General features: G+C 52.0%; 1 protein-coding gene across 11 annotated transcripts in view; it reads right to left on the reverse strand.

The window, feature by feature from the left end:
* Positions 1 to 14749, reverse strand: part of ARHGEF11 (Rho guanine nucleotide exchange factor 11) — a 108079-nt gene that overhangs the window by 2973 nt on the left and 90357 nt on the right. For 10 of the 11 annotated variants that reach the window (XM_045545430.1, XM_045545440.1, XM_045545434.1 and 7 more), the window contains 17 exons: positions 13490 to 13616; positions 10636 to 10815; positions 10503 to 10550; positions 10114 to 10301; positions 9655 to 9801; positions 9261 to 9340; positions 8976 to 9101; positions 8367 to 8484; positions 7396 to 7574; positions 6671 to 6746; positions 6193 to 6360; positions 5243 to 5333; positions 4399 to 4524; positions 3852 to 3913; positions 2493 to 2711; positions 1807 to 2166; positions 613 to 708 (listed from right to left, as the gene is read on the reverse strand). In XM_045545430.1, coding sequence (XP_045401386.1) covers positions 613 to 708; positions 1807 to 2166; positions 2493 to 2711; positions 3852 to 3913; positions 4399 to 4524; positions 5243 to 5333; positions 6193 to 6360; positions 6671 to 6746; positions 7396 to 7574; positions 8367 to 8484; positions 8976 to 9101; positions 9261 to 9340; positions 9655 to 9801; positions 10114 to 10301; positions 10503 to 10550; positions 10636 to 10815; positions 13490 to 13616 — 2391 coding nt within the window. The remainder of the gene's footprint in view (positions 1 to 612; positions 709 to 1806; positions 2167 to 2492; positions 2712 to 3851; positions 3914 to 4398; positions 4525 to 5242; positions 5334 to 6192; positions 6361 to 6670; positions 6747 to 7395; positions 7575 to 8366; positions 8485 to 8975; positions 9102 to 9260; positions 9341 to 9654; positions 9802 to 10113; positions 10302 to 10502; positions 10551 to 10635; positions 10816 to 13489; positions 13617 to 14749) is intronic. The other variant, XM_045545435.1, reaches the window with a different exon arrangement.

Genomic DNA, 14749 nt, shown 5'->3' on the forward strand with positions numbered 1-14749 from the left:
GTGGGGAAACAAGGAGTGGCTCCTACTTCTTGAGGGGAAGGGTAAACAGATGTTGGACTAGTTTTAGGCCCTTCTGGAAAAGCAGGCGTAGCACCCTTTCTCCCTGCCTCAACTCGAGCTCAGGTGATGAACTTCTATACCACCCCCACCCCAACTGCCATCTACACCACAATATTCCACAGGCACCTCAACCCCCCGAGGAACCTGAGCACTACGTAAGCCTCCTTCCACAGTGACACTGGAGTGGCAGCTGGAGTGGGAGAGAGGCTGCTCAGGGCAGCAGGATAAGGACACACGGCCCTGCGCACCGGGCCTGGCTTCCCCACCCCATCTCATAACTGAACACAGGTTGCTTAACCCTGCTGCTCTAGAAAGAGCTGCACAGCTCCTGATAGGTGGTTTCTTAAAGCTGGAGGCTAGACTGATTGCACAGGGTCGGTCTGCTCCCTGCGTTTAGGCCCACACCCTACTCCTCACCCATGCCAGACAGCTGTGGGAGCTGTGGGTGTGGGTGTGGCTGCACGTGGGGGTCTGACTCCCAAGACCCAGCTCTGCCCCACACGCCCCACTCCAGTCCTGGCTTGTCTCTGGCTCCAAGGAGAAGGTTATTACCCGTAGCCTTTGTTCCGCCTTCCACTTCAGGTGGCTCAGGCTCTGACTGGCCACTCTCTGGTAGTGCAGGGACAACCTTGCTGCCTGCCACCTCAGCTGCACCGACACCACCACCACCAGGGAGAGGAGAGAAAGAAAGACAAGGAAAGGGAAGGGAGCGAGAGGAGGAACAAGAAAGACAAAGAAGTGGGGGTGGGGGAGGAGAAAAAGAAAAAGGGAAGAACAAAGTGAACACAAGATCATACATGATTACATCCCAGGGAGCTGCGGAGAACTTTCCACCGATTCACCGAGACAGAAAGAGAGAGAGGGAGAGAAAGAGAGAGAAAGGAAGAAGGTCAGTTCCCAGAAACCCAGGAGAGGGCAGACCTTGGGCAGATGGAATGAAAAATGCTACTGGAAGGGGAGGCAGAGTGGAGCACCAAGGGAGGATGGGAAGCCCCTGTCACATTCCTGCCTCCTGCCCCCCACTGCCCCGAGTGCTCCAGGATTCATTCTGCCTTTCCTGCTACCTTCCTCAGACAGCCTTCTCTCTCCCCTCAGCTCACCCTTCCCAGAGTCAGGATCTCCTTCCCTTGGGCTCACTGCTCTGGCCACACAAACCTGTCCTGAGCCTCCCTGTAAGCCAGGGAAGCCATTCACGGCATTCCCTGATGTGGGGTGCCCTCCCTACCACCCTCATTCATCTTGCCACACCCCTCTATCCCCAAGTGTCTTCCCAGCCTCTCCAGTCCCAGCTGCCACCTTTCCCCTCTGTGCTGCCATCTGGAGTGACGGGCTGCAAGCATCTGCCCTTGTCTTTCTGGGTCTGAGGCTCCTGAGAAAAGCACCTCTTTTTCTTAGGTCTGGGAGACAGTGAAGAACACTAACTGAAACTTGTACTGGCGGTTGATTTGTGCCAGGCAGTAGGGAACGTCCTTATACATTATAGAATGAAGTTCAGAGATGATTCAGAATTTTGTCTAAGGTCACAAAGATATGAAGTGGCAAAGACAGGGGTTTGAACCTTGGCTGTCCGACTCCAAAGCCTTTTGCATGGTATCGATATGACTCCTTCTCCCAGGACCCAATCCAAGTCTATTCACACAGCACCCAGGGTACAGATGCGGAAGGATGAAGCTGTTTGGAAGATGTGCCTCTACCCTAGCAAAGCTGGGTGTTTGTCTCCCCAGTGGACACTCCAATTTATTTTACCTTTTCTCACAACTTTGTAACTTCCTGCTGCCTCTGTGCTTGAAGCCTCTTGAGTTGGATTCCTATCCAGCTCGGAAGACTCCCAGATCCCAGAATTTCTGGTCCTTGGGGGTAGGCGTCCCAGAGAACTGAGAGCCACATCCTCCTGCTCTGGCCCCCACTCTGGCCCTGGGAGCTGGGCATCGTCCCCTTCACCCCCAGTGGGAGCTCGCCCTGGGGAGCCTGGGTCCCAGGGATGAGAGGTGATGCTGATGACAGAAGGTGTAGGTGTCAGGTCGTCCTCTGGCTCCCCAGTGGCCTGTGTTTCCATGGCGTGACCTGGTAGCAGGCTCCACAGGATCAGGTGCCGCAGGTTCTCCACTGGAGAGGGCAACAGGGTGATGGCTTCTCAACACAGGACTACACACAATGCCAGCGGCGAGAGAGCACAGAGGTGGCAGGAGCATCGCTGCTCCCCTCCCACACAGCCCACGGTAGTGAACCTGCCTCAGGCACAGGGTGGCTCTGGCCAACTAGCTGGTGGGTATGGGGGCGGGGGAGTGACTTTGTCTCTCTGCATTCATCTCTCCTCAAGCACACCAGGGAAAGCCTTTGGGGAGGTGGAGGGTGCAGGCGTCTGCCAGTTCAGACTGACTGGCGACGCAACTCGGGACCAGGAGCTGATGGCAGGGCCTTGGGGCACTCACCATCTTCCAGGGCAGAATCAGCCAGGCCCTCCATGAACAGAGGGCCTGGGAAGGCCACGTGGATGGGAGCCCTTGTCAGGGTGCCCCTGTTTTCTTCATCCAAGGATGCGGAGGGGTGAGGCAGGACATCCGGCTCCTCTTCCTCTACACTGCCCTCCTGCTCAGGATCCTCTAGCAGTGCCGAGTGCTTCCCTTGCACCCTCCGCTGGGGCCCAGTGCCTGTTTGGATGAGAGGAGAGTGTCAGGCAGGGAAAGGGGAAGGGCACGTATGGGGGAATCTCATGCTTAGCTTTGGATACAAGGGCCTGGGAACACCAACTGACTCATTTTATGAACGTTTACTGAGCACTTCCCAAGGCCGGGCACTTTCCCAGGCTCTTGGTATACATCTATAAACAAAACAAAGATCCCTGCTTGTGTGGAGCTTAAATTCTAGTGGAGACACATAAAGAAATAATAAGTAAGTAAATTATGTAGTTTGTTAGAAGTTTGTAAGTAGTTTGTGGTTTGTAAGTTCTACAGTAAAGAAGAAAAAACAGCAGGGTATGGAGCAATCAGGAGAGTTGGTTACGGTATTAAACAGGGTGAAGCAGGGCATGGTGGTGTGTGCCTGTGGTCCCAGCTACATGAGAAGTTGAGGTGGGAGGTTCGCTTGGGCCCAAGAGTTCAGAGCTGCAGTAAGCTGTGATCATGCCATTGCACTCCACCCTGGGTGACAGAGCGAGACCTTATCTCTTAAAAAAACAAACAAACCAGAGTGGGCAAAGAAGGTATTGCAAAGGGGGCACTGGAACAAAGACTTGAAGGAGGTATGGGAGTTAGGAGGAAAAGCATTCTGAAAGGCAACAGAACAGGGATACAGCCAGGGAGCTCAAGATTTCTCTTGAAACCCAAGACCCTAAGTTATTTCACATACAAACTCTCAATGAGAATTCTGTTTGAGAATCTCCCTACCAATCCCATCCCGGTAACTGCACCTTAAACCCTTTGAGCGCCCCCCTGCCCCCATGCCTCCTGTTCCCACAGTCTCAGTGTGCAGCTCACTGTCTGAAAGTAAGCCCTGGCTGAAGCACGCAGGGACCCGTGGACTCGACCTGACTGCTCCTCTCTTCCTCCACTGCTAAACCTGTCACCAGAGAGGCTGAGTCAAGTGTGTGAGTTTACATTCTCTTATGTCTGTGTAGTCTGTTTTCCTTCCTCTTCTAGACTCTTTCTTCATCCCAAACTGTTTCTTCTCTACTCTTTTTATCAGAATCTCATACCCCGGGGCCCTGATGGACTCTCCCATCCCTCCTACACCTGACCTGTTGCCCACAAAAACATGGCCAGGGTTGGCTCCCACGGACAGTTCAGACTTACCTCCAGGCAGCTCCTCGGGTTCTGGCCCACTATGGAACACTTCTGAGTCATCCAGTCCTACCCTGAGGGAAAAAAACCAATGAAAAGTGAGAAAAATCACCTGGTGGGCATTCTGGTTCCCTGCTAGGCAGGAGGTTGAGACATCTCAAAATTCCACCCTGGAATCCCCAGTTAGAATGGGCAAGGAAGGAGAAGGATCAAAGAAGGGAAATGTCAGGCCTCATCTCCTGTCTGGTCTGGCCGGCAACCTGGAGACAAGGGTGGATGCTGGCCAAGCTTCTCTGGTCCCCTGGACTACACCCCCGTCCCACTTCAGGCACAGTCTCCATAACAGCCAGGGAGCAGACTATGGGAGAAGAGCAGACAGGGACCGAAGGCTGAGATGTGGGGGCCTGTTCCTCCATCTGCGGGAGCTTGGAGCTGTCCATCCCTGCTAGCATTTCCCAGCTGAGGCCAACCACCCACGGGGCAAAGAGGTTAGAAGCAGCAAGAAACAGGTGGCTTTGAGTGGAGATGGCATGGGGGCCTGGAGGGCTAAGCACTGCACCTGCTGGGTGTGGGGCCCTGGTGGGCTGGCTCCTGGCGGCCTGGGGGCAGGGGATGGATGGGTGTTGGGGCAGCTCCGGGGTGCCTTGTGGCGTTCCGCACGGCCTCTTCTAAGAGCTCCATCCATCTGTTGCTCAGTAGGAACAGAGAAGACTGGTGGTGAGAATAAGACCACGGCATACACCATGCCCTACTGACCCCACTGCTCCGGGGCTTCCAGGCCCTTCTCCATGCCCTACCCCAGGGACTCTCTGCCTGGCAGGTCCCCACCTCCCCTCACAACAGTCCTCACAGGCTGCTCCCTTGAGGTTATATTACTTGCAGCTACCATATACTAGACATCAACCCTCTGTTATACTCTGTGCTAAGCAGTCTGTTTTCTCTCTCGAAACAACTCTCTAAGAGGTAGCATTATCCACATTTTACAGATGAAAACCCTGAAGGTTGAGAAAATGACTCAACCTGTCTCCTTCCACGGTGCCATGGCACTTCCAGTGGCCACTGTGAGGGAACACCGGGTGGGTGGACAGCCTGGGTGGGGTGGAGGGGCTGGAGGCAAATGCCTGAGAAGGATGCATGGCTCTAACATGCTTGAAGTGGAATAGAGTGCAGGCAGGCAGGAAGGAAGCAGCGGCAGCAGTTGGGAGACTGCTGGGAGCTCATTCTCCCCGCAGTGGGACCCTCAGAGGATCTCTATGTCTGTCCTACCTCTCATGTCCCTTCCCAACTCCTTGTCCAGGGACTGCTCTGGGGCCCAGCCCTGGCCTCACTGTCCACTGTCCTCATACACACCACCCTGGTCCCAAGGGGACAGCATTACGGGCGATCCCTCAATCAATTCTCACGTGTTCTTGTCTGATGATGTCAACGCAACCAGTTCATAGATCTGAGGTGGGCCCAACTTGGAGGTGCAGATGATGAAGAAGGCCCGTTTATCTGTGTGAGGAAAGGAAGGCAGAGGTCTCTATTGGGGTGGCGGGTGTGACTGCAGTCTAGGCCAGGGCAACAGAGTGTAGACTCCAAGTCCTGACCCCTCACACGGATGACCTTCACACAAATCAAGAATGTGAGACAGATCTGGATCATCAGAACCCCTGGGAACCCTCTTACAAAAGGGACAGAGGCAATTCTGGGAAACCCTAATGTCATCTTTCACACCCACTTCCATTCCCCTCTCGCTCTAATAATAGTGATGGTTGACACGTGTATGGTGTTTTGAGTTTGTAAAACTTTCTCACACCTATCATCCCTTTTGATACTCCAAGAGGTAGGGTAGGTATGACCCCCATCTCCTAGATGAAGAGAGTGAGCCTGACTCTTGGTCCAGACCCCTTTCTCACACACGCTCTGCTTCTCATTGAAACGCCTCTATCCACTGGACCCGGCTCTGTGTCAAAGGTGCTTCTATCTTCTGCATCCAAGCTCTGCCCAGGTCACTCTCGAGGAAGGCTTGTCCTACTCATGCTGCCCAATCCCATTCTTCCCACTCCTGCTCAGACCCCTGAGCCTATCCTGGGTGTCCAGAGCCCATGCAAACCAGCACTGTCCTTGAGGGCTGACCACCCTTGTGCCAGGGTGTCTATCTTCATCTTGGTCCCCACCCCGCCCCATCCTACCCATCCTGGACCATATCCTCCTGCTTAGCCTGTGTCACAATAGGAGGAAGGCAACAAAAGTGGGCAGGTAAGTCCTGTAAGGCCCCAGACTGGCCCCACATCACTCAGTGCTCGCTGGACACAAGTAACAGTGATCAGGGCCCCAGAGCCCAGGCCAGCTGGGACCATCTTGTGGGTACCTGTGGCCACGGAGCGGATGAGCACAGCATTGAGCTTGAGCACGGGGCTGAAGGTCTGCTTGCTGTCTGAGGAGCCCACGGCAGTCTTGCTGTGGCACTTCAGCAGCAGCTTCTCATCCTGTTTCTGCAGCAGCACTAGGAGGTCCTCCAGCAGCAGCACATGGAGGTCTGGAGAGGTGTGGTCATGGTCAGGTGTTCCCTGTTGTCCACTCATCCCTCATGGGCACAACGGGGGACCAGAGGCCTAGGAAGCCCTGGAAGTCCAGTGACCCCAGCTCCTCTCTCTGGTTACTTCCCTCCCTCTGTGCTTAAGGAGTCAGTCCCAAGCTATCACCCAGTCGTGTTCCAAGTGCCTCCATGGCTACCTTACTACCCCTTTAGAACAGGAGGTTCCAGGGCTTAGGAAACAGAGTGGGAAGAGCCCAGGGAAGCCCACCCACCATGGGTGCCCTCTCATTCCCAGGCCACTGGCACACACCCAAGGTCTTGTCCTTGCTGATCCTCCAGGTCAGGGGCCCCTCATGGATCATCTTTCTGGTAGTTAGATCCAGGCTCTGTTAAAAAGACACCATTCATTCATTCAACAAGTGTTCAAGAACCTACTGTACACCAGACATTGTGCTAAGGTGCTGGGAACTGGTGGTGAACAGGAAACAGCCCTTGCCCTTACACTCTTGTGGGGGACACAGACAAGCAAAGAGGCCACTATAAGGTCATGTGCCATGTGCCACACTGGGTTACATACCACTGGCTCTGGCCTAGGGTCTCCCATCCACCCCTACCACATGCTATCCACCTTCCGAGAAGACCAGACTCCGCTTTTCCTGTTAATCCCTCCAGCTTCGTCCCCTCCCAGACGATCTCTACCTTACCTCCCGTCCTACCCTACCCTGCTCTCTTGGGCTGAGTTCTAACATCTAGACTTCACTGGGTGGGGCCATCTGCTCTTGTCCATCTAGGGCCGGGTGACAATGACAATGAGGTGTGTGTGTCTTCTAGGGCCCCATGGTGCCACCTCATCACAGACAGGTCCATGACTCCTCTCCAAGGCTCCCTAGGCCCTAAATCAGAGTTCTGCCCCTAAGACTTCCTGTACGCGAGCGCGCGCATGTGTGTGTGTCTGTGTGTGTGTGTGTGTGCGCGCGTGTGCATGCACACGCAAGTATGTGAGGGGCTAACCCTGTTGTAGTCTCTGCCTCCTACCTTGAACTCCGCTGCCAGGGGGTTGCTGGCCCTCTCCAGGGCGGTGGCATCCAGGCGTTTCTGGTAGCCCTCTAAACGGTGCCGGTTCTCTGTCTGCTTCACTGCCTCATTCACGTACTTGAGAATCTCCCGGCACTGGTCCCGGGCCCGGCAGAGCTTCTCGTGCTCAGAGGTGCCACCTACCAAACAGTGGCCAGAGGAGGTGGTTAGATGATGGATGAGAGCCAGCTATTATCTGCCTACCTCTGTCCACAGTGACTGGCTTGTCTCAAACCAGCAGGTATGGGTCGAAGTAAGCCACCCCTGCCTCACTGGAGGACCTCAGTGTTAAGACTGACTATTACTGAGCATCCTCAGGTTTTAGAATATTGCCCTGCAGATGCTGACAGCTCTTGGGAATTGCAGCCTAGACCACAACAGCTCTACAGATTCAGGAGACAGGGACTGTGCCTCATGGCAATGATTATGCCTCTGGAAAGCTGCCAATGTCCCAAATTCCAGGGTAGTAAAAGATACTTAGGATCCCAGGTACACTGATGACCTGGGTCTAGACCCCCTGTTCAGGTGGTCCTCTTTTCCTCTAATGTTAGCACATAGGTTGTGTCCTTTGGGCAATGCAGGGGGCAGGAATGGGGGCTAAAATCCAGCCATGGCCCCTGGTGTCAGAGTTTGATCACACAGAGGAAGCCAGGCCCCCAAGTGCCAGCCTGTGTGTCACTCGATGCTCTCCTTGGATTTGCACAAAGGCCCTACAGAGGCTTGTGGTGACCCTTACTCCTCTCACCGTTGAGCACCTCATATTTTGCAAAGCACATTTCATACTCATTTTCTTCTCTGAGACTCCCCATAACAGGGCAAAGATGAAGACGACGAAGGCCACAGGCCCAGTGACTTGCTAAGGTCACAAAGCAGAGCCAGAGCGAGGCTCTGACATGAGGCCCGCTGCCCCCCGCCGTGCCCCCAGGCCCTACCCTCTGTGTGCTTGATGATGTTCTCCAGCAGCAGCGGGTACTTGGTGAGCCGCTGCATCTCAGAGATGATGAGGTCTCTCAGTTGCAGCCTCCGGCACTGAGGGTGGCTCTCCGCCTCCTAGAAGGAAGATGTTAACCTGCGGCTGGGAGCTGGGTGTGGAAATGCCAAATAGGTTCTAACCCCAGATGAGTCACTCAGAAATGGTGGTGGCAGCTTCTTCCTTAAATATTTAGGGAAAGGTTGGTGGCAGCAGGGAGACAACAACCCAAGGTAGGGAATACGGGCAAAACAGAAGGGCAGGTATCACTGCCATTTTAAAGGGAAGGAAACAGATCTATCTCCGTGCCCACAGGCACTGGTGGGTGAGCCAGGCCTTCTTACTGCTAATCCAGGGTTCTTTTCAACAAACAGCAGCCTCTTTGTCTAGAGTGTGCCAGTGCTTTTGAAGGGCTGGCTTAGGGGAGGGGTGTGGGTGGGTGGAGGGAATGGCTGGGTTACTCTCCACAGTGGAGAGAGAGAGAGGCTGGGGCCAGGAGGGAAGAGGTTCAGGAGGTCCTTGGTGAACCTGATGGAGATGAAGGCAGGCTGAGGCATGGCCAAGGACATACCTGCATGAAGAGCTGGAATCGGCTCTCCTTGCGCTGCTTGGTCTTGATCAGCTCTAGGGCTATTGACTGATAGGAACAGAACTGTGCAGCCACTTGCTGGAGTTCCTCTCGGGCGGGACCATCAAACTGAAAAGGCACAATGGACACTGGCTTAGGGTTAGCGTTACTCCCTTGCCTGGGACCAGTCCTCTGCCTATCCCCTCCTCTGCCAAATTCCCCAGCCTTAGGTAACGGGACCCGTCTCCTCCAATCTCCTTGTCAAGCAGGACAAATTTGGAGCCATACCCGAGCCAGCATGAGGTCACTGATCTCTTTGATGATGGGGCCCTCCTCCCGGAGCTTCTTCATGGCTTCACACCAGGAATCTGGGGCAAGGAGAGAGGAAACAGAAAGGCCTGGAGTTAAGCTCAATTGCCACTTTGTGACTGAGAGAAAGGGATGTTTGATAGCAGTGCTGTGGGGAAGGGTCTGGAAACCATTTTACTTTTGGGGGGAACAGCAGGGCTGGTTTCATGTTGCCCATCAGGAGGGCTGGTTTCATGTTGCCCATCAATCTTTCTCTCACCAAGGAGGACTAGAAAGGGTTATTTACTCAGGGAGGTCCTGACAGGTGGACCAAACTGGAACAGGAAGCTTAGGGCTAGCAGAGGAGGATTTTGGAGGGGCACAGGCTCCTTACTGTGAATTTCTATGAGTTCAGGAAGGTTAGGGAAAAGCCGGGCCAGCTCCTCCCGGGGCATCAGGTTCTCCTTCTTCATTCGCTGGTAGAAGATGAGGTCTAGGACCCGGAGTGTGCGCAGGTGGGAAGCTTCCGTCACAAACAGCTCTGAGCGGGGTGATGAGGAAGGTAGAAAGACAGGGAGAAAACAGATCAGCAAGTATCTAGAGTCGCTACCCTGCTCCCCACACCACTCTACTTCTGGAGGAACAAGAGTGCCGGTTTCAGATCATACAGCAACTTTTCTCTCACCCCAGGGGCCAGAACAAAGGTGGACCTTACAGCAGCAGGCCACATGGACCTGGTCCTTCCCAAGGGCCCCCACCCTATGTACCTCTTTTCCATCCTTTGTGTCTTGGGTGCTCTGGACCTATTCCCACCCCAGTGTGATTGGTGATGGGGGGAAGTGCACATTCTCACCGTTGATGACCTCCTGCCGGTCAATCTCCCTCTGGGTTAGCCCAGCCACCACATCTTTGCCCACTGTATGCTGCCAGTTTTGGGCATCTGGCTCTGGCTCCAGGTCAGACAGCTGGCCCAGATCATCCTCTAGGAGGTGGGGAAGGAGGACATCTGTGCAGAAGCCCAAGCTGGGGGACTCAATGCTCCTGGGGGAGAAAAGGCAGCTCAGCTTTACTCAGGAGGAAGAGGTCACACACAAGTTTGTCCCGCCCTCTCTAGTCCAACCTGCTTGTCCCGTGTACGCACACGGGAAACCAGCAGGCCATGAAGAGGAGAAGCATGTCCAGCCTAGCACAGACAGGACAACAGAGACACCGAACAGAGGGTCCACCGTGCCCATCACTCACCTGCGGCCCATTTTGGGGGTGAAGGGAGGGGTTGGGTTCTCAAGAGACCTGTGGAGAGAATGTAACTCTCAGCAACCCTTTATCCCTGCCTCTGATTCAAGACATCAATGGGTGGAGCCTGAGCCCTGCCCACCTGGTGGAGAGGCTAGAGGCAGAGGACGAGGCTGACTGGTGGAGGCGAGTGGCCTCAGCAGCAGCGTCCATGTCAACGTCACTGCGGGAGCGGGGCACGTTCTCCACCTTTCGAGACCGTTTCATCTCTTCCCGGCCCTTGAGGCTCTCAGAGCGGCCCAGGCGAATCTCTGAGCGTGAACTGAGGAGAAAGGGACAGAGACTCTGAGACCTTACATCCTGGCCTGCTTTCACCTGCTGCTCTACCTCAGTGTTGCAGGTCTTCCACAAGGTGCCTCAGTGTTGCAGGTCTTCCACCCCAGCCCCACCCGGCCAAAGCCCCTGGATGACAGAAGCTTCTCGATGACAATCTATTTTTACTGCTCTATAAACTCCTCCCTGTCCCCAGCCTAGCCTGATGGATGGATAGAGTCATCTTCCTCTTGACTTATTAGGAAGGCATCCTAACAGGAAGATGAAATCCGGGGCTAACATAGACTTGTGGTGTGTCCAGAGGCCTGAGACACCATGTTCCTGTCAGGAAAGCTGTGGACATCATAGTCCTCCATCACGGACTATAAGGTACCACCTCCTCGCCCCTCGGGGAATCCAGTGGCCAGTCATCTTGCCTCTGCTTTGGGACCAGTCAGCTCCCACCTCTGACTCTGCTTGAGGCAGATCTCTTAGAGGGGAAGTGCAGTCACTATCCTCACAGGCTCATTTTAGGATCTCCATACTGCCTGTCAGAAAATTCTATCTGCTGTTGGATTCCAGCCTCTCCAGTGTGATGCAGATTTCTTCCATTCCTATCTTAATAGCACCTTTCCTAAACTTCCATTTGCAAGAAGACAGCCTTAGGAGTCTGCTTAAAGGGGCCTGATTGCTGACAGGCAGGACCGGCTCCTAGGCCTGACGTGCTCCGCCTGACATGCTCCAGGGCTCAGTGAGATGCTGATGACTGGGTGTTGCTCTGTGTCCTGCAGTATATCAGCCTGAGACAGCTGGCATCTCTGACCCCTAGCTGCTCCCTGCCGTGGCCCTGCTGGGCTGGTTCTTTGCAGACATTATTACTAATCTACATCCTGCTCTGCTTCTAGGACCACAGGAGACCTGGAAATGTCTGGAGAGTTCTTAATAACACAGCAGGCTGCTGCACTGAGGGAGCCAAATGTCTTGGTCTCCATTCATCATGTCTCCAAACTCCCAGATGATCCAAAATGGAGCTCACCTCCTGGGGTCCTGAGGGTTTGTCTGCAGGGTTAGAAAGCATACTGCCAATTGATTCCCTACTAAACTCACCCCTAGAAATCTGTCAGAGCATTCCAACCAGACTAATTCAAAACACTTTTCACTAGTGCCCTCAATGGGTCATGTTAGCACCATGACAAATTTTATCCAGTGGAGTCACTCAGCTGCAGAGCTAAGGACCTTCCTTCAAGTACACGGAAGTGAGTAATCCTCCCACCAAGAAGTAAGGCATATAATCGAGCTCTGGCCAAAAATTCCTAGGGTATTGCCCTCTAGAACTGGGGACATCTTATGTCTGTTGAGCACCTTTGACAACAATCTCTGACCCACCATGCTGCTAATGCTACTTCTCCCACAACTGCCAATGAGTACATAGTCATACAATCCAAAGGCTTCTGCTTAGAGTATCTGTAGGATCCTAGTGAATGTCTTAAGGCAAATGTACCTGGCAATGCTAAGAATGCAAGTTTATAAAAATCATCTCAGATATTTTCTCAAAATGCTGATAATGTCTTATAATATTAAAATATCTGATATATCTATAAGATCATGTCTACTACAGCAATCAGAATTTGTGTATTTAATTTACTAAAGTTAGAACTTAATCTTTCCCCTCAGTACATATTTAACTTTTACCTTCCCTAAATCTTTGTCAATTCTCACAATTATCTTTGATAATGTATTAGGCTTAGAAAGGCTTAACATAAAGGAGTAACTTTGCATTCAAGCAGGAAGGTTCAAGTTATAGTTTGATAATTAGTTATTCCAAAGACAAAATGGCCTGAATGTTCAGAATGCTACATATTCACCTGCCTTTCTGCCAGCCTAGGCTCTCAGGCTTGAGTGTTTCCCATACATGAGATCACATTACTAACCCTGCGGGTGATCTGAGGAACTTGCATAGGTATTTCTGACTATAGGCGATCTTGACTTTAAGTGTAGGCTATAGGATTTTAGACATGACTTGACTACTGTCATGCTATAGTCAAGAACAATCAAGTCTGAAAATATATTTTAATACCAGACAAGGATTCTAATTAGAACATGACCAAAGATGGAGAATATGAGAGATACCATAGTCTCAATTCCCTTTTTCCTTCTTGAAAAGGGAAGAGCAGCTCATTTTGAATCAATCAACTTTGTATCTCTTTGCTGAAGTGGACACTTGCTGCGCACAGCTACATCCCTTGTCTTTAAAGTACGAGCAGCAGCTCATCTCTAGCGCTCTTCTTCACACAGAGACTTTCTTTTGCCTGCCTCACTTTTTTTTCTCCCCAGCAGTTCCCTTTGATCCTTATTTAGGGTTTCCTGATTAGCTGCTTTATAATATAATCTAGCTCAATCTTGGGATAGAGGCTACTGAGTATTCAAGGGATGATTCCAAAGCAGATTCTAAAAGCATGTGCTTCCTGGGTTGGAAGGTCAGGGGATCTGCTTGCTCTTCCACTGGCCTGATTATCAATACTTAATGTGTCATCTGAAGATGTTGGGGCAGGGGAGGAAGTTCTATAGTGGGAGCCCTGTAGTCTAGTGGAGAAGGGTGAAGTAGCTGGAATTAAATCCCAGTGCCAAACTCTCCCATGTTCCCCTCCTCGGGCAGCTGGCAAGCCCCATCCAGCCACTGCTACCTGTCACTGTCCAGCAGGTCCTCGGGAAAGCTTCCTGTTGAGAGTCGCTGTGTCCCAGGTTCTGGGGCATCATACTGCTGGCTGTTCTCAAAGTGCTGAATGATGTTCCTCACGTTGCCTGGTTTGACTGGAAGCAAAAAGAAAGTGAAGGATACTACGCTTTCTGTTCAGGGATGATGTCTCAGACCCTTACTCCCCTCTATCCCAGAAGACAGAGTAATGAGCAAGCATGAATAAGAACAGCATAGGACCCAGAATCAAGAGACATGCTTCTAGTCCTGGCTCTTCCATGAATATGCTGGGTGGTCCTGGGCAGTCATTCTACTTTGAGTCTACTCTTTCCTCATGTGTGAAATGAGAGGGTTTGGAAGTACATCTATGGAGCTTTCTTTTGGCTCTCACATTCTTTATTACAGTGACACTTGTGCTTGAAAACCATGATGAGGTTTTTCCTAAGAGTCACATGCAGGTTAAAAAAATAGCCAGGAAGACCAAAAACTCATCTACATGTAATTTGGCCATGCTGCCATATTGTATCAGGCATTTCTCAAATTTATAGTACTTTTAGAGCTCATTATTTCTGTTTTTTCCCTGACTCTCCTCCATGTTCTTTCTGGAACTTCATCTTTACAGCCTCCATCATTTTGGAATCAGACCCTTTAGTACCATGAGATGGGACCTAGGCAGAACAGAGGAGACATCATTCTCTGACATTCAAATTCCAGCCCTTTTTCAAAGCTAAGACAAAACAGTCCTCATTCAAAAAAATAGAGAGGACAGGTGGGGGAGTAAAAAGGCACAGTTGATGCCACTTAGAAACCCTGGACACGAGAGCTCAGACCCAGGGCACTGCGGCTCTCAGCAGGAGAGAAGAAAGATGAGGAGCTCACCTTCAAGTCAACTAGCTCAGCTCTGAGCCCAGCAATATTAGAACATGGGTGGGACTAGAAATGCTGCTCTGCCTGAGACCAGTGGGAAGGGTAAGTGGAACCAGGGAGGCAATATAAATACCCTGGGGTCTGGGCCCTGATCCTAAGCATACTAACAGAGTTCTGCCCATGACTTCAGAGATTCTGATATCTATGTACACAAGCTTACAAATCTTCGTGTCTCAAAATCTGACTTTTGTAAGAAAATTTCTAAGCCAGAAAAAACAGAAAAACAGTTAGCTGCTCTCTTCAAAGTCTATAACTTCACATTAAGCAGATGGCTAGGTAATATTTTTCTAAAACTGCATAAGTGGCTGTGTGTATGCTTTAG

The sequence above is a fragment of the Lemur catta genome, chromosome 3 (assembly GCF_020740605.2).
Source record: "Lemur catta isolate mLemCat1 chromosome 3, mLemCat1.pri, whole genome shotgun sequence".
NCBI classification, from domain to species: domain Eukaryota; kingdom Metazoa; phylum Chordata; class Mammalia; order Primates; family Lemuridae; genus Lemur; species Lemur catta.